This window comes from Hibiscus syriacus, unplaced genomic scaffold, assembly GCF_006381635.1.
Source record: "Hibiscus syriacus cultivar Baekdansim isolate YM2019G1 unplaced genomic scaffold, ASM638163v2 tig00111149_pilon, whole genome shotgun sequence".
NCBI classification, from domain to species: domain Eukaryota; kingdom Viridiplantae; phylum Streptophyta; class Magnoliopsida; order Malvales; family Malvaceae; genus Hibiscus; species Hibiscus syriacus.
Window position 1 is genome coordinate 137112 of NW_024062998.1, and position 15269 is coordinate 152380.

General features: G+C 35.4%; 2 protein-coding genes across 2 annotated transcripts in view; one reads left to right on the plus strand and one right to left on the minus strand.

Annotated features, from left to right (window-relative positions):
* Window positions 1-583: 583 nt before the first annotated feature.
* Window positions 584-2128, minus strand: LOC120154716 (transcription factor MYB97-like). Its single transcript, XM_039166371.1, has 2 exons — window positions 1763-2128; window positions 584-1573 (listed from the first exon to the last, which is right to left on the minus strand). The coding sequence occupies exons 1-2, from the start codon at window positions 2126-2128 to the stop codon at window positions 584-586; spliced, it is 1356 nt and encodes a 451-aa protein (XP_039022302.1).
* Window positions 2129-8915: 6787 nt separating this feature from the next.
* The window catches only part of LOC120154730 (30S ribosomal protein S10, chloroplastic-like), a 32485-nt gene continuing 26131 nt past the window's right edge, over window positions 8916-15269 (plus strand). Inside the window, exon 1 of the mRNA XM_039166381.1 lies at window positions 8916-8929. The gene's annotated coding sequence lies outside the window, so the exon portion shown is untranslated. The remainder of the gene's footprint in view (window positions 8930-15269) is intronic.

The window sequence follows — 15269 nt, forward strand, 5'->3', positions numbered from 1 at the left end:
TCGGGTCAGGTCAGAGTCGGGTGGAAGATATATATTTTTTGGGTCTAGTCGGGTTGAGTGAAGGATATATAATTTTCGGGTCAGGTTGGGTTTGAATTATGGATACATTTTTTTCGTGGTCGGGTCGGGTTGACCAAAAACCCGACACAACTTGACCCATTGCCATCCCTAGGTGTATAATTAAAATTGTTATTCGTAGTTTGACAGGTTAAATAGATATTATCATCTGATAGTAAACTCGATTTAAACGGATCATATCTTGTTATTGATCAGAGGATTTAGGTCTCCGGAGATTCAATCGCAAAAGGTTCACCAGAATGTTTTGGTTCACGAAGGAGAAGTAGAATTACAACTTTAATCTATAGAAATCAACATTTGACATCCAAATATTCATTCCCATAGTTATATAGGTAGGCAAAGTCAGACCAGTCTAATAATCGGGTCCATCACGACCCGAAACCCATTCCGGGTTGATTCTTCCAACCCCAAAAACAATGTCGGTCTCACTACATAACATGCTTATTTTAATTTAAAATAGTTCATTCAAGTTTTCCCGAGAATATGCACCATGAATGTAGCAAATTCACGGAAAGTTGCCCCGGGATTGAACATTGGCAAGAGCCAGTTGATTTTCAGTATCTGTGATAGCCGAGGGTTGCCGTTCGGAGCTTTCGCCGCTGTCGTTGCACCATTCGTTGATCGCCATGCCCATGGACGTTGGACCATCGTCGTTGATTAGCTTTGAGTAGTCTTCTTCTTCTTCTTCTTGATCTTGTTGAGTTGCGGTACCATTCATCTCCTTTGGCATTTCCTCGTTGCCACCGCCATTGGCTTTGACGGCCAACATATGAGCCTCTTGCAGCATATCCTCCAACAGACCATCACCCGAGCTCCCATCTTGGTCCGTTTTGAACGGATAGAACAACCCGGAATCAATATAGGGCTGATAAAGGTTGTTGCTTGACGAAGAAGCAACATCGAGTGCTACTCGATTCGAATAGTTTTCCATAGGTAAAAATCGTAACATGAAGTTGTTGTTGTTGTTGATGTTTCCATGGTTTTCATCATGCTTGAACCGCTTTTTTTCATGGAAGAAATCATAATCGAAGAGAGGGAGAGTTGTGAAAGGTGGTTGGTTTTGTGGGGATGGAAGGGAGGAGATAGGTGGTGTCGAACCGGAAGGGCTGTTAAGAGGCGGTGGAGTTGAGTCTGAATTCAGGCTGTGGAGATTTGGCGGCGACGACATTGTTGTGGCCAAACGAGGGTTGTAGCGGAAGTTTAGTGGCGACACTCGGTGAGGGATGTGGAGAGGGTGAAGTGATGAGGGCATCATTGAGGTGTGGAGAGACATGATGGGAGTTTGGAAGGAGAAACAAGAGGTCGCGGTGGTGGCGGTAGTCGGAAGAGGAGCAGGGAGTAGCATCTGAGGCTGCGAGTTGTGGTGGAGGTGGTGGGGGTACTGGGAATAGTGGGGATGGATATCACGAGGGTAAAGGGGAAGGCCTTGACGTTGTCTTCTCTTAATTCTTGTGTTCCAATAGTTCTTGATTTCGTTGTCAGTTCTTCCCGGAAGCTGTATTTTATCATTGAAAAATATATAGATTTCATACTCATAATCACATCAAACTATTCATTGTTCCTACATTTTTATTAGTAATAATAAATAATTTATATTGAAAAATTGAAATAAAATCATATTTTTTTACGAAAAAACTCGAAATCAAACTTAAACCTAAAATGATTTGAAAAAACTCTAAGTTACCTGAGCAGCCATCCGAGCCCATTTGTTTCCCATCTTAGCATGCAACTCAATAATCGTCCTTTCTTCTTGCGGAGAAAAATGTCCTTTCTTCAAGTTAGGTCTTAAATGATTAGCCCATCTAAGCCTACAACTCTTCCCACACCGGGCCAGCCCGGTGTTCTTTTGTATCGAATTCCAATTTCCTTCGCCGTTCACCCTCACATATTCCGTCAATACCGCATCCTCCGCCGTCGTCCACGGGCCCTTTTTCAACACCATACCATCTCCTCTCACTCCGTTGTTGCCGTTACTCATGCCATTGTCACCTGACGACCCGCCGTCCTCGCTTTGAGCACTCATTTGGTTGTTTCCTCCCATCATCATCATATTCTCCCTAGATTGATGATGCTAGGGGGACTCTGTGAACTGTAGTTGTTGCGACCGCCGCCGTTATATAATTGTAGATGTAAAAGACTCTACTGTCGATGATTACGATGAATTCAACGACCTAGAGAGTCGAAACCGAAACTAAAAAATAAATATAAAAAAATGTCTTATAACGGATATTGATTAAAATCTTTTGGTTTTATTCTCTTTTTTAGGGTAAAGATGACTTGGATTTCTTTATGGCAAGCCTTTATAAGGTAATGACAACCTGACAGAGTAAAGATGACAGATTTTGCTCTAAAACTACAAATCAATTACGAAAAGGCTTAATACAAAAATCATTATCTAAACTATATCTAAAATTAACTTTTAGTACCTACAGAATTCTTTTGTTAAAAATTGATGCCTAATGTTTTCTCCGTTACACTTCAGAGTTTGAACTCTGGAGAAGGCCTAAACTCTATGCCCTACAAAGGTGACTTTAAGACCCACAAAAGAAGAGGGAGAAAAGGGATGTACCTAATGACACAATTAGAGGTTCAAATCAATGGTAGACCTTAATTGATGGCTTATTCATTTATTTTTATTTTTTGTGTTTTGTTTTTATAGTTTTTTTTCAGTTTTGATCTTAGTTCTTCATTTGTTAAGTCGATAAATTGTGACGGAGTAATAAATTATTCAGGGACGGAGTTAGAAAATATGAATTATCTACGATCGAAATATTTAATCATTAGATTAATTGAGATCTTCATCTAAATCTAACATCTTTCATAACATCAATTCTCTCTTAGATAAAAAATTTATTGAAGCAGCACCTACAATTGAAATAATCAATCATTAGATTAAGTAATTAAAATGACAAAGGAGAAAAAAAAAGGTAATATATAATCCTTTTCACTTCTACAATATTAAAATAACAAAATATTATTTTGTTAAACTTATAACTTCTGTATGAATAAATTACAAATTATTCATATAAAAATTCAGCAGCTTCGCAAATAAAGTAATTGATGGGACCATATCAATGGATGAAATGGTGAATAGATACACCATTGAACTAGGATGGATCGAGCGAGACGGATGAGGATAGTCATCCCTCTAAAAATAGGGGTTTTGGTTAATTGAATAAACCGACCGAATCAAAAATTTTCGGTTAATCGGATGGTTAATTTTAAGCTCGGTCGGTTAACGGTTAATGATTTTTTTCAAAGTTCAGTTATTGGTTAATTCGGTTCGGAATCAGTTAATTAACCGAATCAACAGAAATTTTTAAATTTTCAATATATTATTTATATATTAATAGCTTTAGGAATGTTTAAATTTCGGTTTCGACCGAATTAACCAAATTAGCGGAAAAGATTAAATATTTAATATATAATATATATTATTTAAAATTTAAGTTAATTCGATTAACCGACCGAGTAATCGAACTTTGTTCCGTTCGATTAATTGTTTTCGAAAAAATTTCAGTTTGGTTAACGATTAAAGCGGAGAAAAAATTCAGTTAATGAATTTTTGAAAGTTCAGTTCAGTCGGTTAACCGAACCGACCGATAGAACACGCCTATCTAAAATTTAAAATTATCATATATTTTAAATTGTTTATATATTTTGAACACCCCTACCTGCCATTAACAGTGTCGTGGGAGATTCACATATTTACTTGTCGAATGAGTATCATTGGTCTAATATTGATCTTAATATAAATATTATCATTGTTATTTTAAGTAATACAAATGATTGTAATATCAAAATAGATGTTAATGTTGATAAGGTCCATCAAAAAAAGACTGGGACAAACACTTAAACTCTCAACATAGCTCTAAAGAAAAACACTAATTTATTACAACAATGAAAATGGTTACGACCGAGTTTATTCACAATCACAACTAACAACCCAACATTCTTAAATCAAGATCGATTTTTAGATTGTAAGAGTAGATCCACATACCAGGTGGCCGTGCACAGATATGCAGAAAAGCCCTTACCGACCATTTCCTCAAGGAGTTAGATTGCCTTTGAGGTCGAGCTGTTTCGGAAAATCCCCCGGGTCATTACGTTATAAGAGATGCTATCAGGCAAACAATCATAATCTCCCATGCTCCTAAACACGTCGATCTATATACTATATGTGACAATATCAGGTGAAATATTGTTCTCCACCATTTCATTCAAAAGCCTTGTCACCTCCATTTGCTGGCCCAAATTGCACAGGGCATGAAGTAAGCAACTAAAGTAATGATATCTGGTTGATTTCCCTTAACCTTCAACTCAGAGAAGAGATCAAGAGCCTCCTTCAGCAACCCGTTCTTCCATCTTCTACTTACTTACCGTGGACTGCCCAACGAAAGTCCTCACAAGCATCTTACTGAGTTTCATCTGGTTTGCTCTAGCATGAAACCACAGGGAGTATCTGATGATCAAATTAAACTTCGTACTTTTCCATTTTCTTTAGCCGACACGACTAAGGATTGGTTATTTTATTTACCTCCTAATTCTGTTAATACATGGGCTAATATGCCTCGTCTTTTTCTTGACAGGTTTTTCCCTACTGTAAAAGCAAGTGAATTAAGAAGGAAAATCTTAGGAGTACAACAAACAAATGGAGAATCATTATATGATTATTGGAACGATTCAAGAAACTCTGCGCTAACTGCCCACAACTTCGATTGTTGGAACAAACACTTCTTTATTACTTTTACGAATGATTACTTCCTTTGGAGATGAAGATAATTGATGAAGCTAGCGAAGAAGCACTCGTTAATATGACTCCACATGCAGTCAAAAATATTATTTCAACTATGGCAGCTAACTCTCAACAATTTGGCTTTGCGAGTGAACCCACTCGACAGGTTCACGAGATAAGTTCAATTTCTTTGGGGGGGAAATTTAATAAATTAGCTGATATTGTTCAATCTCTTGTTGCAGACAAAACAGGTATTGCTAGACTTTACAGAATATGCACAATGTCAGATCATCCCACGGATTGTTGTCCGATGTTACAAGATGACAATGTCACACAAGTTAATGCAGTAGAAAATTTTCTGGGACCTCTCTAAAGATAGTATAAACCTAACGCAAATACATATAATCCGAGATGGAGGGACCATCCAAATTTAAACTATGCACAAAACCAAAGGCCCCCTCAACAACAAGCCTATCAATCGAGGCCACCTTCACCTCAATAATATCAACCATCGAAATCATCATTGGAGTCCATCATCGAATTGTTAGCACTGTCTCAAGAACAATTTTAGAATAGAACTGAATCTTGATTTCAAGAACTTGAAAAACAAATGAGTTAATTGGCTTAGACCGTAGGACAAATAGAATCACAAGGAAAGTTACCATCTCAAACCGAGGTGAACCCACGAGAAAACTTTAGTGTCATCACCCTTCGGAGTGGAACTGTTATCGCACCAATCCCTAAAGAAGTTGCCGTAAAATCAAAGAAAGAAAAAAAGAATCAAGATCCCAAAAAGAAAAAGAAGAAGTTGACGCAAAATCCCATAGGAAAAAGAAAGATGACTCACAACTTCTTCCCATGCTATCTCCATATGCCACGCCTCCTCCTTTCCCCTCAAGGTTAGTAAAATGCGATAAACAAGTCGGGGAAAAGGAGATTCTTAATATTTTTGAAAAGCTGGAAATTAATATACTGCTTGTAGAGGTAATCCAAAAAGTACCAAGATATGCCAAATTTTTTAAAGATATTTGCACGAACAAAATGAGACTTACCGGCAATGAAAAGGTAAATTTAGGAGAAAATTTCTCAGCTATTTTCCAATGTAGACTTCCACCTAAATTAAAGGAGCAAGGTATGTTTGTTATACCCTGCAAAATCGGCAAGGTAGGAATTAAACTTCTTATGTGTGATCTTGGTTCTTCAATTAATGTTATGCCTCTTTCTATTTACAACTCACTTTCTATTGAGCCTTTGAAGGAAACTAGGGTGACAATTCAACTCGCTGATAGATTTGTTATCTATCCTGAAGGACTTCTTGGAATCATACTGGTTAAGGTAAATGAGTTAATTTTTCTGTCAGATTTCTATGTCATCGACATGGAAAACGACCGAACCAACACCTCCTCTAAAATTCTTCTTGGTCATCCCTTCTTAAGCACGTCTGACACTAAAATCGACGTTAGAAGCAGAACTCTTACCATGGAATTTTACAGTGAAGTTGTAAAATTTGATGTTTACAAGGTGATGAAACATCCTGACTTTGTGGCTAATGTTAGCTTTGTCGATTTAATTAAACCTTCTATGAATGAACATGTTGAACATAATTTTTTTGATGAGTTGTATAGGAATTCGAAGGTTGAAACTAACAACGCTTCTAACGTGGATTCACAGTCATTAGGCGAAAAGCTAGGTAAGAATTTAAATTTGATGCCTTCTCAATCTAAATTTTTCCCATCTATTTTGCAAGTATTAAAATTGGAATTAAAATCGCTTCTGAAACATTAAAGAACACATTTTTGGGTAAAGTAGATAATTTATCTATTTTGGATAAGCTTCCAAGGCTGAAAAAAATCCGAAGAAAAGATTGTGAGAGTGACAAAATCTACAAGGATAAAAGAAAAAAAAATATGATCATAGAATTTCCCGTGAGAAATTTCTTCGATGAAAAAAGTGTATGAAGTGGAAGAAACATCTTTCTCGGAACATGTAGTCTAAATCAGGTCATCGAGCTAACGACGTTATACAAAAGCGCTCTAATGCGAGGCAACCCATTTTTACTATTTACTTTATTTTTATTTATTCATTTTTATTGTTTATTTTTCTTTATATATTTAGGTACCTAATGAATCTGCAAATTTTGCCATCACTAAACATGAGGAGTATCTCTATTCCTTCTCTTATGCTTTAATTTACATATTAAGACAATATGCTTTGAGTGAGGGGGTAGAGAACTTAGAACACTTGCATCGAATTATTGCTCGCTTATTTGCATGCTTGAAATTGAGTTGCCTTGGTTGATTTGTTGAAATCTCTTGTTATTGATCTTAAATCTTGGTTTGTCTCATTGAGTACCTTAGGAGTTTATGATCACGAGTTTATCGGATTTAGGGTGCATGATAGTAAAAATGGCATAATTAGTATTCTTCCTTAAAAAATTTCCTTGATGTTCTATGAATCCAATGATTAATATGTTTCTTGATTCAAAACACAATACACCTTCATATGAGATTTGAGCCTAAACAAGTATACCTTTTCATTCTTGCTCATTTGTTTGATTGAGTGTGCCGGATTAATTTTAACATTCTAGAACTCGTGATTAAATGCATATCGAGACCACATGTTGAAACTTGATGCTTTAAGATGATCAGGGCACTTAGGATTAACCCATTTATCTACCTAAATTGCCTACCCTTTTATACCCACTAGTGAACAAACTTTGAGCCTTTGCCATTTTCTTTGTTTTTACCATTTTCTTTGTTTTTACCATATTATAAAACCCGAAACCTTTCGATTTTATTTTTACCCTCTATTGTTACCCTTGTTGAGACATGAGATAGATTTGTTCCACTAACGAAAAAATCAAGAGAAGAAAAGAAGTAGCATTTGGGGGAAATGGATCAAACAAAGTGTTTGAACAAAAGAAAAAGCAGAAAAATAGCTTAAAAACAAAAAGGGAATCGAAAAAAAGGAAGAAAAAGAAAAAATTTGTTGTTTGATTACGCTTCTTTGAGTGTGTTTACTTTGTTGAATTAGTGTTTTGAACTCATATATTTTATATCTATTGTCTTGACTTTTAAACCCATTCTTTTTTGCCTTTTCCCTACCCCAAACTAAGCTCCATTACAATATGGTTAAAGACCCTTTGATTGAATGCACCTTGTTCAAACGAGTGGTGGAGACTTGATTTTCTTGCAAGCCTATGGTAATGTCTTTATTAATCTTGACTTTGAGATATTTATTTTCTTTCTCTTACCCTAAACACTTTGAGTGATAATGAGTGAATCCTTGTGAGGTATTAAGTTTTGTTACATACATTGGAATCGACGAATAATTGGAATATCTTGGCTTTTACTTAAAATCTTTACTAGTTATGCCTATTTGCTTAATTGTCACCTTGTTTCCGATAATTGATGTGATTATTGGCTTGTTTGATTTTCTTTGATATATTTGTGAGATGAAAGATTGTTGAATTGAGATTTTGATAATTGATTAAGGCATGCTTGAGGACAAGCATTGAATAAGTGAGGGAGAATTTGATGAGTGTTTTATTTGGTTAATATTTTGTTATTAATTAATTTGTGTCCTTTTATAGTGCTATAGGTTGTTTTTATTCGAATCTGTGCATAACTCTATTTTTCAGGAAATAACAATTAAAAGGTGAATTAAACAGATTTTCCTATTTATTTGGGAGAAGTTAGCCAATCAGATTCAAAGATCAATCCAAGCATAAACTCTAATTAAATAATCCAAGTAGCAATATCAAATGAGGAAAGCAAGGCGAACCACAATTTCTTAGGAATTAAAAAGTTATAATTGGATTTAAACATTTGGTATTTTATTATTTTATTAGGAATTCAGTTTTCATAGAATTATTAGTTTACTATTATTTAGGATTTTTAATAATTATTAATTAGGAGTTTTAGTTTGTTAGAATTAATAGTTTGAATACCCTTGAGAGTTAGTAATTTATTTTCTTTAGGTTTTCTCAAGCTTTAAATACCCATCAAGGTGAATCTTAATAGATGTACAAGTTTAGAATTCAGTATAGAACTGGTTTTTGTTTTTATTTTGTTTTTAGTTTTTCAGTTTAATAAAATTATTTTTCTTCTCCATCTATTTTCTTTCTACACGCCAAGCATGATTTCTATCATGCTTTGCTAAACTTTTCGTTAGTTGATAGATGAGCGACATCTCAATCCAGTCTCTTGAGAATCGAAAAGGTTCGTAACATCTTCATATTTCTTTCTTGATTTTTATGCAAACAAGGAGATGGCAATCGACCTTTCTTCAACATCTCAATATCTTCGATCCAAGGAGTGTATAGAGCACATTGGTTTGTTCGACGTTGTGATCTACAGTTGGGGAGGAGGATCGGCTTGTAGCAAGTTCAATTCCCTAAGAACAAACTTAGCGACTGTCTGCTGAGGGAAATCAAGATCGGGTTCAATTCTCATTGAGAGACCATAATCCGAGCACAGGTTTTTCCAGTTCCAAACCAACATTGGCGTTAATATCAATAGCCGATATTAATCCAAACAATGTCTAAATTTCAAGGATTGGTTTTGGGAATTAGTTTACCAGAGAGAAGAGTAAATTACAAGGGTTGGACCTTGTAGACTGTAACCGACAAGTATTCGAAGTAAAATCTATTTCATTGATTGAGACGGATTGAGGCGAAACGAAGCTGGAGGCTATCTCTCATCTTAATTATTCCTTTACAATTTACTTCTCTTATTTTTATTGCTTTGATTAAATTTTATTTATTTAGTTTACTTTGTTATTAAAAAAACCCCATCATTTTAATTTTCTTGTATTACAGATTTTTTGGTTAAAAATCAATTCAGATTGATATTAGAAATTTTCAAATCCCTGTGGACCGACACCATTCTTCTCTATATTACGTTCTTAGCATAATTATCCGAGAAAAATGATTAATTATTTGACAATTACGACGCTTGTCAACAGGTAATTTGGTTAACCGATCTAATCGAATTACCCAAATTTGATTAATCGGTTTTCCACTTTAACCGTTAATTGAACCAAATTTTTTTGAAAAACAAATAATTGAATCATACTAAGTTCGGTTAATTGATCGTTAATTGAATTAATTGAATTAACCGAAATTTATAAGTAATATATATTTAATATTTAATATTTTTGGTCTATTCGGTTAAAACCTAGTTTAAACACCCCTAAAGCTAAATTATATATATAATATTAATATTTAATAATTTCAGTTAATTCGGTTAATTAACCGATTTCGAACCGAATTAACTGAAACTAAAGTTCGAAAAAAAACCATTAACAGTTAACCAACGGAATCTAAAATTAACCGACCGAAATTTTGGTTCGGTCGGTTAATTCGATTTTAACTGAATAATTAAGACCCCTACTGTTCACCATAGGAATATAGTAAGGAAGGATCAAAGTATACATACCCCACCAACGGGGTTGGTTTAATTGGGTTCGAGTCCTTGGAATCAAAATTAAGTGTACGACGCATGTCGATCCAGATTAGTCAGGACGAAGCTTTGGAACCGGGAGAACAAAAAAAATATACCTACCCCACCATTTATTTGGCCGTCCACGACCTTTTTCTCGGTGACTGTACTTTGTTTGAACATTGAAGTAGATATAGATATAAACATATAAAAGAGAATGCATCATATAGACTTAAAATGGCTTCTGATTCACTTTATTTCCATTGTCAAAGGATGATGAGGGCAGATGATATTGGCATATTCGTGGTTTTCAAAAGCATGTGCATAATTACTAATATATACGAGAGAGGATATATGAAGATGGTACACCATCTTAGATGGTGTACCATCTTCATATATCCTCTCTCGTATCAATTTTTATGTATGATATGCATGCATGATGCATTACTAATATCTCCTTTTGTTTCTACTGCAGCTGAAGTAGGTGAAGTTATTGCTAAGGCTGATAAATCAACAATGGAAGATTTTATTTCTTCTACTAGAGTACTCCTCAATAGAGTCACAAGAACATCACAACATGATATTATCTTCCCTCCAACTAATCCCACCCCGAATATCGTCGCCGTGCCCGCCACGAACCCTGCGAATATGTCGGCACCGATCTCGGTACCTTCTGCAGATCCCAACAACCCGACTACGGTACAGGTAACCAATCCGATCATGACACCTTCACCCATCGCTGTGCCAGGGGCAGGGGTACTGCAGCAGCCGGTGACGAATCCTGTAACGACGTATCGCGTTTCTATGGGAGGAGTCCCTGTGAGCACACCGGTGCCAAATCCTGTGCCTCCTAGTACAAATTCTCCTGCAGTTCCAGGGCAGAGCTGGTGCGTAGCTCGGACGTGAGTGTCGCAGACTTCGCTGCAATCGGCGTTGGCTATGCCTGTGGAATTGGAGGAGTCAATTGCTCGCAGATCCAGCAAGGTGCTAATTGTTATAATCCGAACACATTGCAGAACCATGCATCATATGCTTTCAATACCTACTATCAGAAAAACCCGACACCGACTAGCTGCGACTTCGGCTGGACTGCAACCATAGTGAACACCAATCCAAGTAAGATCCGTTAATTCGTTCAAGTTAATCTTCTTTCGAAATCATTTGAATGTTCAGTGATAAATCTTCTAATCTTAATAGGCACTGGATCCTGCATTTTCCCGTCTTCCGGATCGAAACCGACTCCGACCGCAACACCAGCAACATCGACATCAATAGGGGCAGGTGTACCAGGGTAAAGAGTCCATTTTGATCACTTTGACATGGACACTATTAGTATTACATATGCTTAAACTTGGAGAAATGAGCTTGAATGTATTTTGCAGCTCGGTCACCCCACCTTCAGTATTAAACTCAAGCACCCCTGGCTCAGGCTCTGCCGCCACAAGTGTTTTCGGGTCCGACGTACCTCTCAGGTTCAACACATCGACATCCATGTCGGCTGGTTTATTATTCTACTGTCAATGACATATTTCGTTGCTCGATTGATCTTCGATTCAAGCACCTTCCTATATATCACTTCATTCTTTCTGGGGAAGAAACAGGTGATCTTTGAGTTCCCATATGACTACTACATAGCAGTCACGACGTGGCGACGATGTTCGTCTCGAGATGTAGAGATGCTATATTCTTAATGTTCCAAAATGAATATTCATAGATCTGTATATCTTATTATCAGGTAGTGAAAATTATAGGTTTGAGAAGGACCATTTTCATCAAATTATCTCAGATTTGTGCATAGAGATGGGAACTGTAATGCCAATGGGAAGCATTTTGCAAGGCATCGAATTTCCAGTAGACACTACTCTTCGAGTTAATCAAGTTGACGAATCTTATTTTATAATTTAAATTTTATTTAAAATTAGGGTAAAGTACATAAATGATCACCTGACTATAGAATATTTTTTATTAAGTCCATTGACTATTAAAAGTTCCAAAATGCTCGCCTGATTATTCATTACGTTCCAAACTCGTCTTTTCCCGTTAAAGATTTGACTGCAATCTGACATGTACATCAACCTGCTGACTGAGATATGATAAAATATGATCTCATAATCTCAAACGACTATCATATCTCAATCAGCATCTTAACGTCCAGCTTAGATGACCATTAATTTTTTAATGGAAAATGACGAGTTTGAAACATAATGAGTAGTCGAGTGACCATTTTTTAACTTTTAATAGTCGGGGGACTCAACAAAGCAGCTTCCTATAATTGAGGGACCACTTTGTAACTTTTAATAACCAAGGGACTCAATAAAGCAATATCTTATAGTTGGAGGACTATTTATGTACTTATCCTAAAAATTGAGTCGAATAGCATTAACATCAGTTGATAAGGAGAGTGTTTTTATAATGTTAGTGAATTGCACTAAGGAATAGCATTAGCAAATAACAATAGCCTCAAGTTGAAAATAGTAAAAGGACTTGGAAAGATCATATAATATTTTCATTAATTGATGGATTAAATTGACGAGAAGAAATAATTTGTAAAGAGTTATAATTAGAAGATTAAATTGAATAAAATTAAAATTTAAGAGACTAAATCAGAACAAGAAGAGATTTATTGTCAAAATGATGAATTGAAGTTATACATGTATTCGATATTGATTGAGAAGTACACAGTTTATGAAGTTTAAAACGAATGAAGAATTGAATAAACGAAGAAATCATGTAAAGTTAAGAGACTAAATTATAAAAAGGAAGAAAATTGTTGCCAAAAAAAGAAATCGAAGTTATATAGATATTTTATATTATTTGAGAGCACGAAAGGGTGAGCATTCGATTAAGTCAAGTTGGGTAAAACAAATTTAAGTTATTCGAGTTGACGAGTCCTATTTTATAACTCGAAATTGACTTAAAATTTTTTCGATTCAAATTGAGTCGAATCGAATTTTTGAGTTTATGTTTAAATTTAATTATAAATATCTTTAATATTATGATATTGTTTGATTCTGATTTAAATGGTTTTTTATAACCATATACGATACATATATATTTCTTCATTTTTTTTTGTAATATACGTATATAATACAAAGTCGAAGGACTCAAATTCAAACTTGAAAATCGATATATTAATTACTAAAAGTTTAAAGTTATTCGAGTCACTATGCAAGTTATTTGAGTTGTATTTTACAACTTGATTTGAACTTAAAATTTTTTCGAGTCGAGTCAAGCCAAAAAAAAATAGTTTTTTGAGTCGATTCAAATTTTTCTCATGCCTATACATACATGACATTATCCTATGGTGACATGTCAGTATCACTAATAATTTTTTTTAATAGCGTGTGATAAAAACTGAACCAAAACGTTAGACAAAATTTTGAAAAAGAAATAGTTGAGTGACTGAAACATAAAATAACTAATAAGTGGGTGATCAAATTGATAGTTTACCAAACAGAATATTTAAGAGGACGCACATCAATGGAGGTCAATTCTCTCAGGCCAGTAACTTCGTCTTCTCTTCCTCTTATCTTTCCCAGTCTTGTTTGATTGTTGATATGTGAATATACTTCCGAACTCCAATGTTTGTAAAGCTTTTGACCCTAAAACTAAAATTTCCCAGCAATATCCCTTCATGGCTCAACTTCCCCGGCTTTTTTCTCCTTTCATACTCCAATGCTCTCCGATTGAACCCCGAAACCTCCATAAACCCTCCATCACTCGACGAATTCGGTAATTTGCAGTAAAATGGTTCTTTGTTTATGTATGAACCTTCATCTAGATGATGCGACTAACATTCTTGAAGAGATGATGGAAACCGGTGAGATTCCACCCCTTGATTCTTTTGTTGATGTACTGAATGGTTTTTGTGTAGCTGAGAGATATGACAAGGCAATTCGTTTCTTGGAGAATAACTGTGATGACTTAATTTCTCCACATAAAGCATTGCTTGAAGGTTGCTTGAAGGCTAGTAATTTTTTTCTTGGAAAATCTCTTAGAATCTGTCTGAGAGAGGCATAGCTGATTGTGATTCTTGGAACATTTTACTCAGATGGATTTGTGAGAATGCAGGGATCAATAAAGCTTATGAGCTTCTTGGTAGAACGATTATACGGTCAGTGATTCCTGATTGCGGCACATATGCAGCTCTTGTTGTCGGCAATTGTAATCTTAACAAGTACAAGGATGATTTAGAACTATTTTATTACATTCGGTGCAAATTCTGGGTTTTGGATTCGAAATGTTATTCAAGGCTAGTTGAACGCCTTTGCCACCTTGAAAAGATTGAAGAGGCTGTTGAAGTATATTATTAAATGTCTAAAAGTAGAACCCTCCTTGAAGTCACCGCATTCAATATTTTGATCAAGGCTGTATGCGATGTAGGAAACGAAGCAGTCAAGCCGAGGTCACTGGCTTATTATTCCGGTATTTTCTGCTCTACTTCGACTTATGTCACTATAATGCGTGCCTTGTATAAATCTGAAAGGGCTAAAGATGTCTTGGTAATGTTTTCCCAAATGGTGATAGGGCATTGTGAAGTTGATGCAGAAGCATACTGTATCCTGATACGAAGTATGTGCACTGAATAGGTTTAAGGACTGTTCTTTGTTTTGCAAGTTAATGATAACTGAGGGTCTCATGCCTGATTCTGAGACAATTCATGAATTTTTCTCTAGTTTAATGATTCATTCTCAGTTACATTTGGTGTCGAATGATATCAGTAAAATTATTTCGAGAATGGAAATTCTGGATTCAACAATGTTCAATATGCTGATTAATAGCCTGTGGATAGAAGGGTGACGGAATGAGGCTCGAAATTTGTTAGATTTGATGCTGGAAAGGGGTTGTGTTCCAGATGCTACAACTCATGCATTGTTCATCGGATCAAATGTCAATGTAACAAGAAGGGGAGTGCCAACATACAAAAAATCAATTGATGAAGACAATGTCAGCAACATTCTTGCCGAGGCATTGGGGAAATGATAAAGAGCTTGATACTTGGTATGGTTTTTTTA